General features: G+C 42.9%; 1 protein-coding gene across 1 annotated transcript; it reads right to left on the reverse strand.

Annotated features, from left to right (window-relative positions):
• Nucleotides 1–312: 312 nt before the first annotated feature.
• On the reverse strand, nt 313–21,617 carry LOC121282321 (transmembrane protein 47-like). Its single transcript, XM_041195997.1, has 3 exons — nt 21,233–21,617; nt 3,695–3,835; nt 313–2,496 (listed from the first exon to the last, which is right to left on the reverse strand). Exons 1-3 carry the CDS (start codon nt 21,426–21,428, stop codon nt 2,315–2,317), a joined length of 519 nt encoding a protein of 172 aa, XP_041051931.1. The 5' UTR covers nt 21,429–21,617; the 3' UTR covers nt 313–2,314.
• Between the last annotated feature and the right edge of the window lie 1,093 nt (nt 21,618–22,710).

The following is a 22,710-nucleotide window of genomic DNA, read 5'->3' on the forward strand; positions in this document are numbered from 1 at the left end:
GGAGCATAAACACCAATACGAACTGGTTAAACTGAACAAACTGTTTCTGTGTTGTAATTTTCATAGAATTTTATAGATGCAGAGGGGCCTGCTACTTACTTACTTTGTTCCCTTTGTTAAGTGAAAATAAAAATGAACAAAGTAAAAAAGATATAATTTGTTTGCCTTGACAGTGAGATAAAGAACAAGCTTAATTTTCCTGCTGCTTGGCAGAAATCTCTGGTAATAGGATACAATAGGTTTGAAAACCTCCTTATTTCCACTTTGCCCTTTCATGCATTGACCACAAAACACCTTTGAGTAGACCTTTTGTTTGAATATAAATATTCAATTTATTTTGTCTTGCACATGATAATTCTCTGCTTGGCAAGCATCAATATCATCTACTTTTGTTGGTTAGAGATGTCTGCTGTTGCAATCTGCAACGTATTTAAGGTAAACAAACGGGTAGAGAATGTGATGTAAAACTGGAATATATGCATGAATGATATACATAGAATGTACTAGTTTCTTCCAATTGCTGATATGAAAACTCATAACAACATAGTCTGCTATAGATATTCTGCAGTAGCAACAGTATGGGTCATCTCATATGATAGGTTACCAAGGACAGGGATATTAGGCGAGTAGGGCTTGGTATAGGACAGGATGTTGAAGTTTATGATGGATGGGAGCTAGAAAAATGCAAATTGTTGTTAACATCCATGTCAAATAGCCTTTTGAAATTCACCTTCTAGGTTTACAAAAAGCAGCTAGAGGATGAACCATTGCCCAGTAAAAATCACCTTTAGAAGAGGAAGTAAGGGAGAAAGTTGAGGAAATCTTTCTAGATTATATGTTGAAATATACGCACAACTTAGCTGATAATTATGAAACACAAAATGGTAATTCAATTTTCACTTTATTCTATTAAGATCATAAATTAAGAAACTCTGATTCATTCCTTTGGATTTATATGGGAAGTTTTAAACATTAGTTCTATAACTACTGAAATATTTTATTATTATGTCTAAGGAGTTGTTTTGGGGAATTCATATTGGTCAGGAAATGAGACATTGATAATGGACCCATACCCTTTGAAAATAAAAAGATCCTCCCAAACGCATATTCAAGCTGAGAAGAAACTTTTTTTGTAAAAAGGCACATACTGTTCTTGAGGATGTTTATGTTCAGAGATTAGATAAAAATCATTATGAGCCAATCCCAATTAGTTAGCTCATGGGCTAAACAATTTAATTCAATCTGTATTTTTAAAATTCTTTAAATTAAAACAATGCAATTTATAAATTTTGGATTACAGGATTGCTGACATTGTTTAATGTTCAATGGCTAAGACCGTTTAGATAGAACCAAACAAAGGTCTGTTTGTTCATCCCATAATCAGAAGTTTATCTGTGAATTACTTTAACTGGTGGGAAAATTCTGACTGTAGAAGTGACAGTTGCATATGATGAATCCATCATTCCTCCCCCTACCCCAGGCTCCAATCCATCAAAGACTTTTTGTTTTACCTTGGGCAGATTTTAAAATTAATCCTTTCGAGTGTTGAATGAGTTTTGCTACTTTCAAAATTCAAACATACATCCTTAGAACATAATCAAACTTAATTGAAAGGTTCAGTCGCAGAAATGTTCGAACAATGGGGTTCACGCTGTTCTTGGAACAATAACACAATCTACAGCACTCAGAAGGGTTACAATAAATGTACATACAGCATGTATGTTCGTGTTGAATTTTCAGCTGCTAGAGTTCAAAGTATGCGGAATTGACATGCCCAATGGCTTGCTATGCGTTAATAAGCTACTGGACACAAGCCCAGTGTAGAGTAAGCTTCCCATTTATTAAGAGAAAGATATAAGCCAATTGGACAAATAAGTAAAAAAGGCTAAAAGAAGTGACAGTAAAAAGAAATTAGCATCCACCTCCAGAATAAAATAATGCACACACACACAATAGCAAGTATTGACTGGTTGGTACACTGCTTCAATGTGATCCAGTGTACACAGAAGAATGGCCAATGATCTCTTTTGGAATCAATAAAACTAAAAAGCAAATTATGTGTAAGAATTGCACGAGACAATTATGAGTCATTCCTTGCACTGGGAGCCTTCTTTTCTCACTTGGATCTCAATTCAGTCCAGAAAGCTCCACTCACTAAAGAGTTCTTTCATGGAATGGTTGCTCTTCATTGTGATCCTTCTCCCCAAATTCATTTTTTTTAAACCATTATCTTTGAGCAGCAAATCTTCCCCTTGCCATTACATCTAATAGTGTTCTTAAGCTTAATATAATCTATTGGTGTAGAAGAAGGGGACTAATAATACTCTTCCTCATAGGTGTCTGTGTTTAGGCAGTAGAGTATGGCTGCTCCAAGCATGAAGATGGTACCACCCCAGGCAATGCCATAGCCCCAGTTGAACTCATGGTACGTCCTCAGTGTGTTGGCATCAATGAATTTGATAGGATATAAAACTAGGGCACAAACCTGTAAAACAACTAAAAGAAAACACACTGATTAACACAAGACCAACAGTGTAGGATAAGATACAATTATATACTAGGGGTGGGATTTTCAGCACTCACCGCTGCCGGGATCTTCCGGTCCCGCCGCAAATCAATGGACATCTGGCTGAGGCACCGCCTCTCCCACAGCGGGTCCCACCCACAACGGGGCCAGAAAATCCCGGCTTAGATAACATTATATACTATTGTGCCAATCAGTGCAGAGCAGGGGAATGGAGCAATGGTTATATTTTTATGATAGCCATTATGGGGTTGTAAGATTGTTCAGATATTGGAGCTGTGGTATCGTGCGGATCTCAGAGATTGTCGACAGTAATCTGTAGATCAGCACAGGACTGAGTGTGGGAAGGAGGTATTCTCTAAAGTATGGATATATTTTGAATGCTAACATTTACCACTCTGGTTTTTAGTTTTAAGATTAGGCTGCACAAATTTGAAGCATAGTGTTTAACACTCATATCATAATATTGCCCAGAATCTATATTCATTGAGTGGTTGGTACTGAATGTGGCAGTGTACAGCAGTATTCAAAAAGGTGGTTTCCTGTTTTCCTTCAAAAAAAATTCCAGTCCCTTCTAATTAGGGAGATTCATTGCACTAGATTAACGTTTATGAGTTGACCTCCTCCAGCTTGAAGGTATAAACGTTTGGTTGGAAATTACAGATGTCACCAGAACTAGTGGAAAACATCTGTTTGCAAGCCAGTCCAAATGTTACTTGGTGCTTAGTTGTAAAATACACTGCTCAATCAGTCATATAGAGCAGGGAAATCCCAGTGCTCATGGATTGCATTGTTGATGATGGGGTAGTAGGGATGGGAGGGCTGGGGAAGAGAAGACGACAATTAATCACCATACAGTAATTTCTGATAGGATCAGGCATCACCTTCAAAAGTTTAGATTTGCAAATGAAGAATGACTACTTCGGCAAGATGCCAAAGGGCAACTGATCACCACAAAACTATGTCCCAGAAATTAGTTAGTGTCTTTGGTTAGGTGGGAGAAAACTGAAGATCTTTTTTTAAAAAGTCCATAACCAAATCCATTTGTGATTTTCTAGTATTAATAGAACTCCTATTCCCCCAATGTATGACAAGCAACTGAGGTACACTGCAATTTCTCCTACTCAGTCCCTGACAAAACTACATAGGGGATCACATACACCCACTCACCTGAAATGAACAGCATAACAGCAATTGTCCTGTAGCAGCGTTTGTGAGCACCCTTGCACAGTGAGATCACAGCAAAGAGGAATGCAATTAGAGTGATAGATCCTCCAGCAATCAGCAGCACTAGCGTAGCGACCTGCCAGTCTGTAGGAAATGGAATGAAATGACAGTTAAAATAAAGGAACATAGCAGCTTCAAACAAGCTTATTTTTAAAAATCATAATTGTCAGCAATAGGGACACTGGACCCAGTAGGGGAGATTTTCTGCAGGGGTACCTAAGTGGAACATCTCCTATGATTTTATCTTATTCATTGAACATAATGAGTACTGGAGCCATTTTTCAATTGATCCAGCTCAGAGTGGATGACTCAATTGAGAGCAATTAGCTTGAAGAAATTACTGAAATTATATTCCCCAGTCAGGAGGAGGTTATTTTATCTTAAACCCTACAAGGTTACCTGTGCTATACCTGCTTTTCCCTGGATATAAAAAGCACGAGAACTGGAAAATTTATTGTAGTGTCCTTCCAGCCCTGTGTAATAACAGAATCACAGAATTCTAACAGCACAGAAGGAGGCCATTTGGCCCATCGTGTCTGCACCTGCTCGCCAAATGAACATTATGACCTATTGCCATTGCCCTGCCTGCCTTTTCCTCATACCCTTGCACAGTGATTACTTGAATAGAAGCACCAAATGCCCTCTTGAATGCCTTGATTGAATCTGCCTCCATCACACTTGGCCTAATTTCTGCTCCTATGTCTTATGGTCACTTCCAGGCAGTGCATTCCAGACCTGAACCGCTCATTGTGAGAAAATGTTTTATTTTCTCACATCACTTTTGCTCCTTTTGCAATTTGGCTTGCTTTTTCACTTTAAATCTATGCCTTCTCATTCTTGATCCTTTTACAAGCGAGAACAGCTTCTCCCTATCTAATCTGTTCAGCCCCCTCATGATTTTGAACATCTCCATCAAATCTCCTCTTAGCCTTCTCTCCAAGGAGAACAGTCCCAACCGCTCCATTCTGTCCTCATAGCTGAAGTTTCTCATCCCTGGAACCATTCTTGTAAACCTCTTCTGCACTCTCTCCAATGTGTTCACATCCTTCCTACAGTGTGGTGCCCAAAACCATACACAATACAGTGATCTCATATCTAACTGAAGAACACGTTGTGGGCTCAGTTTCCCCAGATGGAGTGGGTGGAAAGAAGAAGAGAGTGCCTGCTCTTAATCACTATCCAGTAACGCCTATTGGAAGAGCACCAATGAAAATAGGATCAAGCTCTTGTTGTGATCTCGCCACAGTTAAATAGCTAACCCAACACTAACTGTCTAGGTTCACACCTAAAGAGCACAGATAGATAAGAACAGGAGTAGGCCATAAGAGTCTATAGGATTGCGATAGTGATAGGATCGATGCCTGGTATGGAACACCTCTGTTTTAAAGAGAAATTGAAGAATTTTTACAACAGGAACCGGGTCACTTTTGAGGGCATTAATACCCTGAACTGAATGAAGTTGCAGTTCAAGTCCCTATTGCAAATGCAACCATCCAGTATTAGGTTAATTTTTAGCTACAGGGAGGGGAAATAACAAAAAAAAACATGGACGTCCAATCCCTCTACACCTCCATCCCCCACCAGGATGGTCTGAGGGCCCTTAGCTTCTTCCTCGAACAGAGACCCGAACAATCCCCATCCACCACTACTCTCCTCCGTCTGGCTGAACTTGTTCTCATGCTGAACAATTTCTCCTCCAACTCCTCTCACTTCCTCCAAATAAAAGATGTGGCTATGGGTACCCGCATGGGCCCCAGCTATGCCTGTCTCTTTATGGGGAATGTGGAACATTCCTTGTTCCAGTCCTACTCCGGCCTCCTTCCACAACTCTTTCTCCGGTCACCATGGACGTCCAATCCCTCTACACCTCCATCCCCCACCAGGATGGTCTGAGGGCCCTTAGCTTCTTCCTCGAACAGAGACCCGAACAATCCCCATCCACCACTACTCTCCTCCGTCTGGCTGAACTTGTTCTCACGCTGAACAATTTCTCCTTCAACTCCTCTCACTTCCTCCAAATAAAAGGTGTGGCTATGGTTACCCGCATGGGCCCCAGCTATGCCTGTCTCTTTATGGGGTATGTGGAACATTCCTTGTTCCAGTCCTACTCCGGCCCCCTTCCACAACTCTTTCTCCGGTATATCGATGATTACTTCGGTGCCGCTTCATGCTCTTGTCGGGACTTGGAAAAATTTATTAATTTTGCTTCCAATCTCCACCCCTCCATCATTTTCACGTGGTCCATCTCTGACACTTCCCTTCCCTTCCTTGACCTCTCTGTCTCAATCTCTGGTGATAGACTGTCCACCAATATCCATTACAAACCCACCGACTCCCACAGCTATCTCGACTACAGCTCCTCACACCCCGCTTCCTGTAAGGACTCCATCCCATTCTCTCAGTTCCTTCGCCTCCGTCACATCTGTTCCGATGATGCTACATTCAAAAACAGTTCCTCTGACATGTCCTCCTTCTTCCTTAACCGAGGTTTTCCACCCACGGTCGTTGACAGGGCCCTCAACCGTGTCCGGCCCATCTCCCGCGCATCTGCCCTCATGCCTTCTCCTCCCTCCCAGAAACATGATAGGGTCCCCCTTGTCCTCACTTATCACCCCACCAGCCTCCGCATTCAAAGGATCATCCTCCGCCATTTCCGCCAACTCCAGCATGATGCCACCACCAAACACATCTTCCCTTCACCCCCCTATCGGTATTCCGTAGGGATCGCTCCCTCCGGGACACCCTGGTCCACTCCTCCATCACCCCCTACTCCTCAACCCCCTCCTATGGCACCACCCCATGCCCACGCAAAAGATGCAATACCTGCCCCTTCACTTCCTCTCTCCTCACCGTCCAAGGACCCAAACACTCCTTTCAAGTGAAGCAGCATTTCACTTGCATTTCCCCCAACTTAGTCTACTGCATTCGTTACTCCCAATGTGGTCTCCTCTAAATTGGAGAGACCAAACGTAAACTGGGCGACCGCTTTGTAGAACACCTGCGGTCTGTCTGCAAGAATGACCCAAACCTCCCTGTCGCTTGCCATTTTAACACTCCACCCTGCTCTCTTGCCCACATGTCTGTCCTTGGCTTGCTGCATTGTTCCAGTGAAGCCCAACGCAAACTGGAGGAACAACACCTCATCTTCCGACTAGGCACTTTACAGCCATCCGGACTGAATATTGAATTCAACAACTTTAGGTCGTGAGCTCCCTCCCCCATCCCCACCCCCTTTCTGTTTTCCCCTTCCTTTTCTTTTTTTTCCAATAAATTATATAGATTTTCCTTTTCCCACCTATTTCCATTATAAAAAGAGAAAAAGAAAAAAAAATTATTTATTTATTTTACATCTTTTATGCTCTCCCCACCCCCACTAGAGCTATACCTTGAGTGCCCTACCATCCATTCTTAATTAGCACATTCGTTTAGATATCACCAACTTTAACTTTAACACCTATGTGTTCTTTTGTATTATTGTTGTTGACATCTTTTGATGATCTGCTTCTATCACTGCTTGTTTGTCCCTACAACCACACCCCCACTCCACCTCTCTCTCTCTCTCTCTCTCCGCCCCCACACACACACCTTAAACCAGCTTATATTTCAACTCTTTCTTGGACTCGAACTCAAGTTCTGTCGAAGGGTCATGAGGACTCGAAACGTCAACTCTTTTCTTCTCCGCCGATGCTGCCAGACCTGCTGAGTTTTTCCAGGTAATTCTGTTTTTGTTTTTGTTGTGAAAAAAAAAATCTCCCCATTGTACATCCTGAGATCTCCCTTTAGTGAACATGTGTGACAATAACCTTTCTTGGCTGACATCCAGCCCACAAGTGACAAATGACCTCATTCAGCAATTAACCACATATGCATTATAAATCACACAAGCAGGAGAACTATTTCAAGATTATCAGAGTTGGCAGTACTGAGTCATTGTTAAGAAAGCTGCCAGTAAACCTACACTGCCATTAAGATTTGGCCTTGGACTAGTCCCCTGCCCTCTTTTCTGGAGAATGCTAACTCATACTGAGATACAATTCCAGTACCTTATTTCAGTGACCACCTTCCACTCAAATGTGTGTGGTAAGTGTTGGTAGGCTATTTCAACATGGTGGGGAGCAGTGGGACCACTTCCCAGCAGGTACAACTGGTTAAGGAGGATTAAGAACCCTGGTTTATATCACCTTATGTGGTTCAGTGTCAAATTTTGTTTGATCTCGGTCCTATGAAGTGCCTCAGGATGTTTTGCTGCATAAATATAAGTTGTTGTTGATTTCCCCTTCTTTTTCACAAGGCACCCTGGCAAATTGTAGCACTCCAGCTGCTGCCCTGGAGGAAATCAGAAAAATCAACACAGTCTGGGGATCGAAAGTGTGATCTTTTGTTTTGGACAGTGTAATGCAACGTCGGAGAGTTCCGAGTGGAGGCACAGGAAGGGAACCTAGACTTGGGCACCCAGTTTATCTCACTTCTCTCCACCCAAAAAATTCTCTAGGTTACCCATTTAAGTCAGATCTGTAGCTAAGATTTCTCAAATTTCTTCTGACAGCCAGTGCTATGATGGGATGCATCAATTGTAAATTAAAGTTCTGGAGTCAAGATCAGGGGTCAAGAAAATGTTTTTTTTTTTTAGGGCATTTCTTGAGATTTCTTGAGGGCTACTTTTTGATTTTTGGGGGCTACTTTTGGTTTTCAGGGGCTCCTTACTCATTCTCACCAACACCTTTACTAGGTGATGCAGTTACCTGATAACATTAACCTTCTGTAATGGGTTGACATATGGAGTATTTGGATTCTCACATTGGAACATAGGAGCAGGAGTAGGCTATTCAGCCCCTCAAGCCTGCTTCACCATTTGACGAGATCATAGCTGATCTTCTACCTTAATGCCATCTTCCTGCACTATCCCTATATGTCATTAGTATCACTGGTATTTAGAAATCTATCCTCTGCTTTGAACACACTCAATGACTGAGCCTCCACCCTCTTGGATGGAGAATTATAAAGGTTTACCACCCTCTGACTGCAGAAATTCCTCTTCATCTTGGTCCTAAATGGCCTACCTCTTATTCTGGAACTGTGTCCCCAGGTTCTTGACGCACCCCCCCCCCCCCCCCCCCCCCCCCCCCCCCACCCCGGCCCAAACATGGAAAACAACCTTCCTGCATTTACCTGGTCAAGCTTTGTAAGAATTTTGTACAATTCAATGAGATCACCTTTCATTCTTCTAAACTCTAAAGAATACAACCCCAGTGTTCTCAATCTTTCCTCATAGGACAATGCCACCATCCGATAATAAGCTTGACACCATCCAGGCCAAAGCAGCCCACTTGAATGGCACCCTATCCACAAACATTCACTCCCTCCACCACCGAAAAATGGTGGCAGTGTATACTATCTACAAGATGCACTGCTGAAATTCACCAAGGCTCCTTAGACAGCACCTTCCAAATCCACGACCACTGCCATCTAGAAGGACAAGGGCAGCAGATACATGGGAACATCACCACCTGGAAGTTCCCCTCCAAGTCACTCACCATCCTGACTTGGAAATATATCACCGTTCCTTCACTGTCACTGGGTCAAAATCCTGGAACTCCCTCCCAAACAGCATCTGGGTGTACCTACACCACAGGTAGTGCAACGGTTCAAGAAGACAACTCACCATCACCTTCTCAAGAGCAATTAGAGATGGGCAATAAATGCTGGCCTAACCAGTGACACTCACATCCCATAAATGAATAAAATAAGTTCTACAATGAAGATCATCAGGTCCAGGGGATCTCAACTTTCAGCCCCATTAATTTCTCCAGCATTACTTTTTTTAAGCTAAAACTTTCTTTCAGATGCTCAATCTCACTACTCTTATGGCTCCCCAATATTTCAGGGAAGAACAGGAAACTGCCTATTTTCATGGAGGTAGATACTAAGTATTTGTTTATTTTTCTGCCATTTCCTTATTACCAATTATAAATTATCCATTCTCTGCCTGTAACGGGCCCACATTTGTCTTTACTAGCCTTTTCCTTTTTACATACTTAGAATCTTTTACAGTGCATTTTTATGTTCCTTGCTAGTTTAATTTCATATTCTATTTTCTCTTCCTTTATCAATCTCTTGGTTTTCCCTTGCTGAATTTTAAAATGCTCCCAATTGTCAGGCTTACTACTTTTTTTTGGCAATTTTATATGCTTCTTCCTTTGATCTAATAGAATCCTTAACTTCCCTTGTTAGCCATGGTTGGATCACTTTTCCTACTGGCTTTTTGTGCCTTAAAGGAATGTAAATTTGTTGCAAACCATATTAATTCTTTTAACTGCTACCCATTGCCTGTCTACCATCATACCTTTTAATGTAGCTCCCCAATCTAACTTGCCCCTTAAACCTTTGTAGTTTCCTCTGTTTCGATTAAAGTTCCTAGTTTCGGATTGAACTACATCACTTTCAAACTTCACGTAAAATTCTATCATATTATGGTCAGAGACAGAATTAGAAAAATTCATCAATATCCTTAGTAATCATTGCCACTACATTAAACTTAAAAGCCACCACACACAATTTCCCAGACACCACAGAATTTAAATTGGCACAAGGCAACAGGCATAAGTTAGCAACAAAAGTTTTTTTAAAAGAAATAACAGACACACACTTAGACGCACAAGAAGCTATCACCCTAAACACACCTTCTGCAGACTGGTGTGTGGTCACAGCTAACATTTTCATCACATATGCACAAAGCTGGATCATTTTAATCAAGCAGTTACTACCCATTTTACTGCACCTCAGATTTAAATTTAACAATCGATTGAGCATTGATATTGATTTAGCATCAATTGCTGTTTGCAGAAGACAGTTCCAAATTTCTACCACCCTTTTTGCATGCGTTTCCTAATTTAATTCCTGAAAGATCTGGTTCTAATTTTTAGATTATGCTCCCTAGTCCTAGACTCCGCTAAATTAATTGATCATTTTCCACATTACATTTCCTTCATTACAACAGTGACTGCACTTCAAAAGTATTTCAAAAGTATTTCATTGACTGTAAAACACTTCAGGATGTCCTAAAATCATTAAAAGCACTATAAAAATGCAAGTCATTCATTACTGTTTGGGATCTTAGTAATTCATTACCTCTGACTTCCAAGTTTTCCTGATTCTCAGCTGAGTATTCCTTTCTTGACAGGTTTAAAACTGCTCTCTCCCTTTTTGTTGTCATGTCTCCCCCGCCTCACTTTCTCCCCCCTAGGCCTCAATCTTGCCCTCTCCGATCCCCGTGCACACACTCTCGCTGTGGCATCGCTCCAACCCACGTCCCCATGCTGCTTCCTCCCTCCCCCCACCCCGCCATCCTGCCTCGCTCCCTTCCCCTCCCCACCCTGCCTCACTCCCTTCCCTCAACAGCTTTGCTCACTTTGCCCTCTCCCCAGCCCCTATTCCCCAAATCCCCACCCTTCCCCAGCACCCGCTCCCCTAATATACAATTTATATCAATGACTTAGATGAGGGGAGCAAAGGCATGGTAGCTAAATTTTCAGATGATACAAACTTGTTGGAAAGAATGTTGTGAAGAGGACATGAGGTTGCAGACAGGTTGAGTGAGAGGGAAAAATCTGGCAGATGGAGTATAATGTGGGAAAATGTGAAGTTGTTCACTTTGGCAGGAAAAATAATAAACAGTATTACTTAAACGGGGAACGGCTACAAAATTTTGAGGTACAGAAAGATCTGGGTGTTCTCGTGCATGAGTCACAAAAAGTTAGTATGCAGGTACAGCAAGTAATTAAGGTTAATGGAATTCTATCCTTTATTATGAGAGGAATTGAACACAAAAGTAAAGGATAAAAGCACAAAATACTGTGGATGCTGGAAATCTGAAACAGAAACAAAAATAGCTGGAAAAACTCAGCAGGTCTGACAGCATCTGCGGAGAGGAATACAATTAACGTTTCGAGTCCGTATGACTCTTCATCAGAACTAAGGAAATATAGAAATGTGGTGAAATATAAGCTGGTTGAGGAGGGTGGGACAGGTAGAGCTGGATAGAGGGCGAGTGATAGGTGGAGGCAAAGAAGAGATTGCCAAAGATGTCAAAGACAAAAGGATAAAGGGGTATTGACGATGGTGATATTATCTAAGGAATGTGCTAATGGTGACATGAAGGGCAAAAAGCAAGACAAGCAAATGACAGATGGCCCTAGTGGGGGTGGGGTGGGGGGAAGGGATCGAAATGGGCTAAAAGGTGGAGATAAAACGATAGGTGAGAAAAGAAAAATATATTAAAAAAATTATAAATTATGGGAAAAGGGGGCATTGGAAAGGGTGTGGGGATGGAGGAGAAAGTTCATGATCTGAAGTTGTTGAACTCAATGTTAAGTCCAGAAGGCTGTAGAGTGCCTAGTCAGAAGATGAGGTGCTGTTCCTCCAGTTTGCATTGAGCTTCTCTGGAACATTGCAGCAGGCCAAGGACGGACATGTGGGCATGAGAGCAGGGTGGTGTGTTGAGATGGCAAGCGACAGGGAGGTCTGGGTCATGCTTACGGACAGACCAAAGGTGTTCTGCAAAGCGGTTACCCAGTCTGCGTTTGGTCTCTCCAATGTAGAGGAGACCGCATTGGGAGCAGCGAATGCAGTAGACTAAATTGAAGGAAGTGCAAGTGCTGCTTCACTTGAAAGGAGTGTTTGGGCCCTTGGACGGCGAGGAGGGGGGAAGTAAAGGGGCAGGTGTTACACCTTCTGCGGTTGCATGGGAAGGTGCCATGGGAGTGGGTTGAGGTGTAGGGGGTGATAGAGGAGTGGACCAGGGTGTCCCGGAGGGAATGGTCCCTATGGAATGCCGACAGGGGGGTGTGAGGGGAAGATGTGTTTGGTGGTGGCATCATGCTGGAAATGGCAGAGGATGATCCTTTGAATGCGGAGGCTGGTGGGGTGAAAAGTGAGGACAAGGGGGACCCTATCATGGTTCTGGGAGGGATAGGAAGGAGTGAGGGCAGATGTGTGGGAGATGGGCCTGACGTGGTTGAGGCCCTGTCAACCACCGTGGGTGGAAAACCTCAGTTAAGGAAAAAGAAAGACATGTCAGAGGAACTATTTTGGAAAATAGCATCATCAGAACAGATGCGACGGAGGCGAAGGAACTGAGAGAATGGGATGGAGTCCTTACAGGAAGCGGCATGTGAGGTGCTGTAGTTGAGGTAGCTGTGGGAGTCGGTAGGCTTGTAATGAATATTGGTGGACAGTCTATCACCAGAAATTGAGACAGAGAGGTCAAGGAAGGGGAGGGAAGTGTCAGTGATGAACCATGTGAAAATGATGGAGGAGTGGAAATTGGAAGCAAAATTAATACATTTTTCCAGGTCCAGACGAGAGCATGAAGCGGCACTGAAGCAGTCAACAATGTACCGGAGAAAGAGTTGTGGGAGGGGACCTGAGTTGGACTGGAACAAGGAATGTTCCACCTACCCCATAAAGAGACAGGCATAACCCATAGCCACGTCTTTTATTTGAAGGAAGTGAGAGGAGTTTAAGGAGAAATTGTTCAGTGAAAGAACAAATTCAGCCAGACGGAGGAGAGTAGTGGTGGATGGGGATTGTTCAGGCCTCTGTTCGAGGAAGAATCAGAGAGCCCTCAGACCATCCCGGTGGGGAATGGAGGTGTAGAGGGATTGGACGTTGGCGGTTGGGGCCAGGGAACTGGAAAATGTTGATATGATGTAGGGCGTGAGAGGAATTGCGGATGTAGGTGGGGAAGGACTGGACAAGAGGAGAGAGAATGGAGTCAAGATAGCGAGAAACGAGTTCCGTGGGGCAGGAACAGGCTGACACGATTGGTCTGCCAGGACAGTCCCGTTTGTGGATTTTGGGTAGGAGGTAGAAGCGGGCCATCCAAGGTTGGAAGCTGTGGAGGGAAGATCTCCAGAGGAGATGAGGTCAGTGACAGTCTTGGAAACAACAGCTTGATGTTCAGTGGTGGGGTCATGGTCCAGGGGGAGGTAAGAGGAAGTGTCTGCGAGTTGACGCTCAGCCTCTGCGAGGTAGAGGTCAGTGTGCCAGACAACAACAGCACCACCCTTGTCAGCAGGTTTGATGACAAAGTCAGGGTTGGACCTAAGAGAATGGATTGCAGCCAGTTCAGAAAGAGACAGCTTAGAATGGGTGAGAGGCGGAGAGAAATTGAGATGGCTGATATCACGCCGACAGTTCTCAATGAAAAGATCAAGAGCAGGTAATAATCCAGAGGGAGGGTTCCAGGTGGAGGTAGAATATTGGAGGCAGGAAAAGGATCCGTTGAACGGGGAGAGGACTTCTGCCCAAAGAAGTGAGCATGGAAACGAAGGCGGCGGAAGAAGAGTTCAGCATCGTGCCAAGCCCGAAATTCATTGAGGTGAGGGCATAAGGGTATGAAACTGAGTCCTTTGCTGAGCACTGAACATTCAGCATCGGAGAGGGGAAGGTCAGGAGGTATAGTGAATACACGGCTGGGGTTGGGATTGGAAGATAGGATGGGGTCAGCAGGATGGGCAGTAGTTGGAGGGTCCTGGATGGGCGATGGTGTCGATGAGTTGTTGGAACTTACGTTCCTTTGCACCTGAAATAAAGAGATAAAGTTTCTTGTTGAGGCGTCGGATGAGGGAGAGGACTTCTGCCCAAAGAAGTGAGCATGGAAACGAAGGCGGCGGAAGAAGAGTTCAGCATCGTGCCGAGCCCAAAATTCATTGAGGTGAGGGCATAAGGGTATGAAACTGAGTCCTTTGCTGAGCACTGAACATTCAGCATCAGAGAGGGGAAGGTCAGGGGGTATGGTGAATACACGGCTGGGGCTGGGATTGGAAGATAGGATGGGGTCAGCGGGATGGGCAGCGGTTGGAGGGTCCTGGATGGGCGATGGTGTTGATGAGTTGTTGGAACTTGCGTTCCTTTGCACCTGAAAGAAAGATAAAGTTTCTTGTTGAGGCGTCGGATGAGATGAAGAATAAAATGAAACTGGGGGCAAGGACAGCTTAGAGATAGGGTGAGTCGGTGCTGCTGGAGGGAGAGGTCAAGTGTGTTCATATGGTGGCGCATGGCACTGAGTGTGGTTCTCAGGATGCGACGAAAATAGCAGTCCGAGGAGTGTTGTATGTCCCAGAGATACCTGTAATCCTGGGTGGGTTCGAAACATGATGGATGTGTGGTAAGTCGGAGACGGTCACTGAGGAAGGAAATATGGCTGTGAAAGTGAGTTTTAGTAAACACCTTGTCAAACACCAGGAGAGAAATGGAAAGCAATGAAGGTGAACAGGGCAAAAGAGACAAGTGGAAATCCTGTCGGAGAGCAGAGCAGTACTTCTTTAAGGTAGGCATTCCTGGAAGAGAAGTGGCAGTTAATTAAACACTAAGATAAATGCAAAATACTGCGGATGCTGGAAATCTGAAACAAAAACAAAAATAGCTGGGGAAAACTCAGCAGGTCCTTAGAACATTCCTTAGATATCATCACTGTCTCTTTGTCTATGACATCTGTGGCAATCTCTTCTTTGCCTCCACCTATCACTGGCCCTCTATTCAGCTCTACCTGTCCCACCCCCCTCAACCTGCTTATATTTCACCACATTTCTATATTTGCTTAGTCCTGAAGAAGAGTCATACGGACTCAAAACGTCAAAAGTAAGGATGTTATGCTTCAGTTATACAGGGCATTGGTAAGGCCACATCTCGAATATTGCGTGCAGTTTTGGTCTCCTAATTTAAAGAAGGATGTAAATGTACTGGAGGCACTTCAGAGGTTTACTTGATTGATACCTGGAATGAGCAGGTTGTGTTATGAGGAAAGATTGAACAGACTGGGCTTGTTGCCACTGGAGTTTAGAAGAATGAGGGGTGACTTGATGGAAATATATAAGATCCTGAACGATCTTGACAAGCTGGACACGGAAAGTGCATTTCCTCTTGTGGGTGAGTCCAGAACTAGGGGGCACTGTTTTAAAATTGGGGTCACCATTTTGGAACAGAGATGAGAAGAATTCTCTCTCAAACGGTCATGCGACTTTGGAACTCTCTGCCTCAGAAGGTGGTGGAGACAGAATCATTGAATATTTTTAAGGTGGAGGTACATAGGCTCTTAAACAAAAACAAAAATAGCTGGAAAAACTCAGCAGGTCTGACAGCCTCTGCAGAGACGAACGCAATTGACGTTTCGAGTCTGCACGACTCTTCATCAGATCGCGTGGACTCGAAACATCAACTGTGTTCGTCTTCGCAGACGCTGTCAGACCTGCTGAGTTTTTCCAGCTATTTTTGTTTTTGTTTCAAATTTTCAACATCTGTAGTAGTTTGCTTTTGTACATAGATTCTTGTTGGGCAAGGGAATCAAAGGTTATCGGGTGTAGATAAAAATGTGGAATTCAGAACACAAACAGATCAGCTATGATCTTATTGAATGGCGGAGCAGGCTCAAGGGGCCAAATGGCCTACTTCTCCCATTTTGTAGGTAATCTGCCCTACCCCTGGTCCCTAAACCTGCCCACCCTTGGCCCTGTCCTACCCCCACACCCCACTGGCCTCGCTCCCCTAATCATCCTCTCTCTCAGCCCGACCCCCCTCCAGCCTCACACTCCTCTCCTAATCATCCTACCCTCAACCCTCCCCGCACCACCCTCAACGTCCTCCTGTTTTGAACAGGATCTTTATAACAACTGCAGTCTGATACTAACACATTAGGCAATCATACCACTTTCCATTAATAGGCTTTAATATTTATTTCTAAATGTGATACTGACCACAGTCCTTCAAGTTAACAATAAAAATATTATTTGCTAGTGGACAGGCCTGTTCTTTCCTCACACTGTGATTCTTTCTCATTTTAATTGGTCTCCTATTAAACATTGAGTTTAAAATAAAACTGCAATCTGAGCTCAACCCAGTTCCAATAATACCACAAAATAGTGGGACAATAGCACATTTCTGTGATCCTGAGCACACTATACTGCCAGCCCACTAGGCAGGGGCTCATGGGAAAATCAGTGGGAGAGTTGCCCAGGCATTTTTTCATATCTTGCTTGTGCTTAGGGGTAGTTTAAGCCAAGGGTTGTTGGTTGAAAGTTTGGTGGTGTGATGATAACATAGTCCAGAGAGAAAACCCCATTTCAAGCAAGGGGAGTAACTTCAACCTCAAATCAAAGTAATTTGGGTCAAAAGTGGCTGTGATGTCGGAAGCAGAATTCTATCAACAATAAAAGGAACAGAACCTTTAATCAGCGACTACCCATTACCCCCCCTCCCCCCCCAGCAAATAGAAATCTGTCTCAATTTGTTCTGGGAACCTGAGTACCTATTCCAATAAACACAACTTTTATTGACTGCCTTGCTATCCTTAGTGATGCATTACTTTTTATGTGAAATGCTCAATTAATTCAAAATCATTGAAGAAGATGGATTAACATATTTCAACAGTGCAACTTTAGAACTTTTATCCAGCACATGTCTTAAGCTATGCTTAACCTATGTACTCCTCTGACCTGTGTGCAGCATTAGTATCATTTTAAAATGACATCTATAGAAAATGCCAGGCCTCATGGCTACAAGTTGCAAGTTGGCTTGCAAAAATACAATGCACTTACAGAATTTTGAATACTGCACACAGAGTTTCATAAAGATTGTGGAGATGAGAACTAGAATAAATTTAACACACAACCCAGAAAGGAAAGCAGCAATAGGCCTTGTGGTTTCCACAGCAGCTGCTCCTTTGGGGTGTGAGGAATTTGCAGCTGTTCGGATTTGAATGGCAGGGCACCATGGAAACAGCTTGTCCCTCTTCTACCAGAAGCAGTTCTTTATTATGTGGCAGGCCCATTAGGAACATAAGAACAGGAGTTGGCCATTCAACCTCTGGAGTCTGTTCTGCCATTCAATTAGATCATGGCTAATTTGAACCTCAATTCTATTTACCCACCTTCTATTCCATATCCATTGATATCCTTAACCGACAAACATCCATCAATCTTCCACTTGAAGATTTCAATTGAACCAGCAGCCACAGCCTTTTGGAATGCGCGTTCCAGCTTTCCACTCTTTTGTTACATGGAAAAGTGTTTTCCAGTTTCACTCCTATATAGTCTAGCTTTAATTTTAAGATTATATCTTCGTGTACTGGACTCCCACACTAAAAGAAATAGTTTCGCTCTATCTACCTAATCAAATCCCTTTATTACTAAGGACCATGATCAGATCACCCCTCAATATTCCAAACTCAAGAGAAGACAAGCCAAGTTTATGCAGCCTGACTGCTGACTTAATCATATTTAGACTGTGAGGTGGAATACAGAATAAATGAACGTTTTGTTCTGGCCATAACCTTCCCCCGATATCAGGCAATTCACTACATTTGCACCCAGCAAAACTGCCTCTCCCATTCGAGAGCTGCTGCTTTTGACTGCATTAGTTCCATTGACACTGTAGGGTTGCCTCCCAAGCAGGCTTATCATAAGAAACTGTAAAAGGACGCACAAGTATGAAGGTCATTCCTTAAGTCACAACTTTGCACAAACCTAAGGAACATGCACTTCACCAATTGTCTTGAAGATTTAAAAAAATATATACCTGGTCAGAACCCTCAAACTTTGCTTTGTAATCAGAACTTTCAGATTGCTCCCAACCATTCTTTGGAATTTTGACTGCCTGCAGAATAAGGGCCTGCTGGTCACAAATGTAGTTTATTACCACCAGATTTTCATATTGACGGCCCATACGGACTATCCCTGACAATGGAAAAGGTCCACAGCTAGAATGAAAAAGTCAGTTCCAACTTCATTGAAGTTACAATGTTGGGAACTCCTGCTGATTCTCCTCTCTCTAATCTGAGGCAGTGAGTAGAGCCATAACTATCTCCCAAAGAATATCTGTGGCACAGTCATCTAACAAAAAACAGACAGGTTACAATATTTGACAAGAGCTTTTTCTTCCATCAGTCATCTGCATCAGGTGTTTAGAAGAACGAGGGGTGATTTTATTGAAACATAAGATTCTGGGGGGAATTGATAGGATAGATGCTGAGAGAATGTTTTCCTCATGAGGAAATCTAGAACTAGCACACAGTTTCAAAATAAAGGGTCTCCCGTTTAAAGAGGAGGAATTTCTTCTGGATGTCGTTAATCTTTGGAATTCTGTACCTCAAAGCAGCAGAGGTCTTTGAATATATTCATGGCTGAGTTAGACAGATTTTTGTTCTGCAAGGGAGTCAAGGGTGATGGGAAGCAGGTGGGAAAGTGGAGTTAAGCCAATAATCAGATCTGCCATGATCTTAATGATGGCAGAGCAGGGTTGAGGGGCCAAATGGCCTACTGTTCCTATTTTCCTTTATACTTTCACGCTGCTGGCTAGACCAGCATTTGTTGCCCATTCCTAATTGTCTTTGACCCAAGTGACTTGCTAGGCCATAAAATTCTGGAGTCACATGTGGGTCCGACCAGGATGGCAGATTTCCCTCCTCTAAAGGATATTAGTAAACCAGATGGGTTTTCAGGACATTGGTGATAATTGTCATGGTCACTATTACTGAGATTTGAACCCATATCCCCAGTGCATTAGACTAGGTCTCTGAATTACTCGTCCAGTTACATTACCACTACACCACCATCTCACCCTATTTCTTATGTCATGTGTGAATAATCATCCTACCAGAGAAACTTCCCCTCATCAACCTCCTTTAAATCACTTCATCTCGAATCCCCTATTGTTCAGTGGGGTAAAACAGTGAGTAGATGAGCCGTGCAGATCAGGAAAGTCCCAATTTGATTTCAGATTTCTGTTAATCGATTTATAGCTCCCTTGCCACTGTCCTGGCTGAAATTGACATCAGTGTCACGAGATTAAGGAGGAAGGATTATTATAAAATATACCAGGGTTCTGAGTCCTAACTATACCATTCAATGACCCCACACTAGAAGTGTGTAAACATCAGGTTGACAGGATTGTGTTCAGCTTCAATGTTCCCTGGGCCCCGACAATACTTTCTGTCAAAGCACATGCATAAATAATGAAAAAAGCAAAATACTACAGATACTGGAAATCTGAAATAAAAATACTGGAAATACTTAGCAGGTCTGGGAACATCTAAAAGGTGGATGAAACGTTAACTCTGTTTCTCTCCCCATAGATGCCGACAGACTGCTGAGTATTTCCAGAATTTTCTGTTTTTATTTCATAAATAAAGTTGGATAAAGGTACCAGGCAACAGCTGGAAGTAATGAACCATATCTCACCAAGGAGAGGAACAGTTTAAGAAAAAGGGGAAAGTCATGAGAAAAAAAATTCACAAGAGTTATATATTGGCTGCTGAGTAAATGTAAGACAAAACCCATTGTTTATCACTCGGATTTCACTAAATGGTGTAAGTGATTTTTTTTTGTGTGTAGTTTACTTGAACTGTGAAAAGCATCCAACAACAATTAAATTTAGGCAGCATCTACTGCATTGTCATACAACATTAGGGTAAAGTACTCAGTCATATGTTTGTCCTGGTGGTGAATATGGGAAAAGCAAGTTAACGGTGACGAATATTTCGAGCATTACACAAGAATCATGTTACAGTATTAACGCATATAGGCTTGAGTATAGTGTATTGCTACTAACATGCTAAATATGCCTAGTGACAGAACTGAATGCGCACCAAAAAAGTCACTTCAAGGCAGAGTAGTTTTTAAATCCATTACCCCTTCTAATGTTGTCTCAGTTAGCTGAAAATTAACAGTAATTAGTTACCAGCAGCAGTGAGTTCACTCCCGTCTTAGGGATGCACGTTTAGGATAGAACCTTGCATTCACCTCATAGATAATTTGGTTTTGGAACTTCAACACGGTCTGGAATTTATCACGTGTTTCTTTCCAAAATAAGATTTTTTGGTTAACTTCACGAACAGTATAAGTTGTCGTGCAGTAAAACAAAATTAAGTTAAACAATGAAGTTTCTAGTTTCCCACCCAACTAGGAAATTTTTTGTCCCTTAAAAGGACCTATGTTTTTGTTTCGGTTTCCTCCCCTACCGACCTGGTTTACCCATTTCCATGTTTTCGACGTTGTGTCTCTCTTCCCCCTCCCCCTTCCTATTGCTGCATGAGTTCTACCCAACAAAGAAAAAACTTCACCCTCAGTCAATCAACTATCCCCCAACCTCACCTTCTGTTTACTTCACAAGAAAAATCAAAAACGCTTAAAGATATTATTTACATCAGCTGGAAGGGAGAGTTTCGCTCTAACACAAAGCAATTACTGTAACAAATGTTGTCCCTGAAAGTTTATATAAGAAAAACAGGGTGGGTGGGGGTAAATAACAACACAAACTAATTTCTCTAAAAACAAAACTCGCTCAATCTTCGAGTACAAAGGCACTGCTTTCTAAATCAACGCTGAGATTTTTTTGTGTAATATGCAAGTATGCAGTAATTGTGGCGGATGTTAAACTTCAAAAAATCCTACTGCGATCAGTTTTATGTTTTTACGTGCTAACCCTTACCTGTCTGGAGAACGGACTCACAGTACCATCCAGCCGTGGTTTTTTTGCAGTAATCCCAGAGAGAAAGCGAGGAGCGCTCAGCAGTCACCCAGGCTGGACTCAGCAAAGATACCACGTCCAAACTCAGAGCCACAAAGACACAGATCAGAGCGATCAACTTAAAGGGACGAACTACCCGCATCTCATCCACAGCCATAGTCTACTCCAAGAATTGGTTCGGCAGGGAAAGATAAACAGCTTCTCCTGCACCAGCCCGGTGAACCGCGAGAAGCTGTCTGCTGTAACTGATTAGTTGTGCTTTCTACCCACTAGGTCTTAATGCTTCCAGTGTCTCCCGTGTGCTCTGTTGGCCAGTCAATAAATTGAAGTGAACCCTCAGGCGGTTTCTTGGACTGCCTATAATTTATCACCGTCAATAAGGGTCTTTGGAAAGACGATTAACAAGATACAGTTTTTTTTCCCCAATATTAAGCGAGTTGATGTGCCCTTTTCTTGCTCATGGATAATTATTTTCTTGTAATGCTCTGCTTCCCCCCCCCCCTCCCCGTTTGCCATGCAAATTGTTGTTTCTGTTTTCAGTTTGTATGCCTCATTCAATTTCTCATTGTCAACTATAAATAAAGTACATTCTGTACTTTAACGTGAAGAACATACCAAAACACTTCACATATCGGCAACAGATGTTGCACCAGGAAGGGAGAGATTAGGATGGGTGACCATTGGTGAATATTGAGAAGCTTTCTGAAGGAGGAGAGGGCTATGGGCAGATTTAGGAAGGGAATTCCAGAAAGTACCCATGGGCTTGTCCACTCATGATAGAGCAAGGAGAGAGGTCAGAACAAAAGGAACAGAGAAATATGAATGGACAAGATCATGGAGGAATTAAAATACATCATAATGATTTTATATTTAATGGGTTGGGAGATAGTGCCAATGCGGGTCATAAGGATGCGACCTGTGGGTAAGTAGGGCAATATAGGACAGGATGCAACGTCAAATATTGGAGATAGTTTTGAACCAGAGGACTGATTTTAAAGTGATTGGCAAAACAAAGCAAAGGTGGCATGAGGAAAAACCATTTTTACTGCAGCTAGTGGGTTATGATCTGGAATGCACTGCCTAAAAGGGTGGTTGTGGGGCATTCAATCGTGACCTTCAAAAGGGAATTGGATAAGCACCTGAAGGGGAAAAAAATCTTACGGGGCTACAGGCAAGGGGAGTGAGACTAACTAAATTGCTCTTGCAGAGAACCGGCAAGGGTTCAATAACAATAGCAGTGCTATAACTATTTATGATTCTACACCGTTGGTCACAGAGGGTGGAGAATGAAGGCCAGCAAGGCAAGTATTAGAGCAGTATAGTCTGGAGACAATGGACACAAGTAGAAGAGTTTGAGCAATGAAGGGAAGGCAGAGGTGGGCAATGTTGCAGAAGTGAAACAATCTGGTTGAGGCTAATACACTGGACAGAAAGAAAGA

The sequence above is a fragment of the Carcharodon carcharias genome, chromosome 9, assembly GCF_017639515.1.
Source record: "Carcharodon carcharias isolate sCarCar2 chromosome 9, sCarCar2.pri, whole genome shotgun sequence".
Taxonomy (NCBI): domain Eukaryota; kingdom Metazoa; phylum Chordata; class Chondrichthyes; order Lamniformes; family Lamnidae; genus Carcharodon; species Carcharodon carcharias.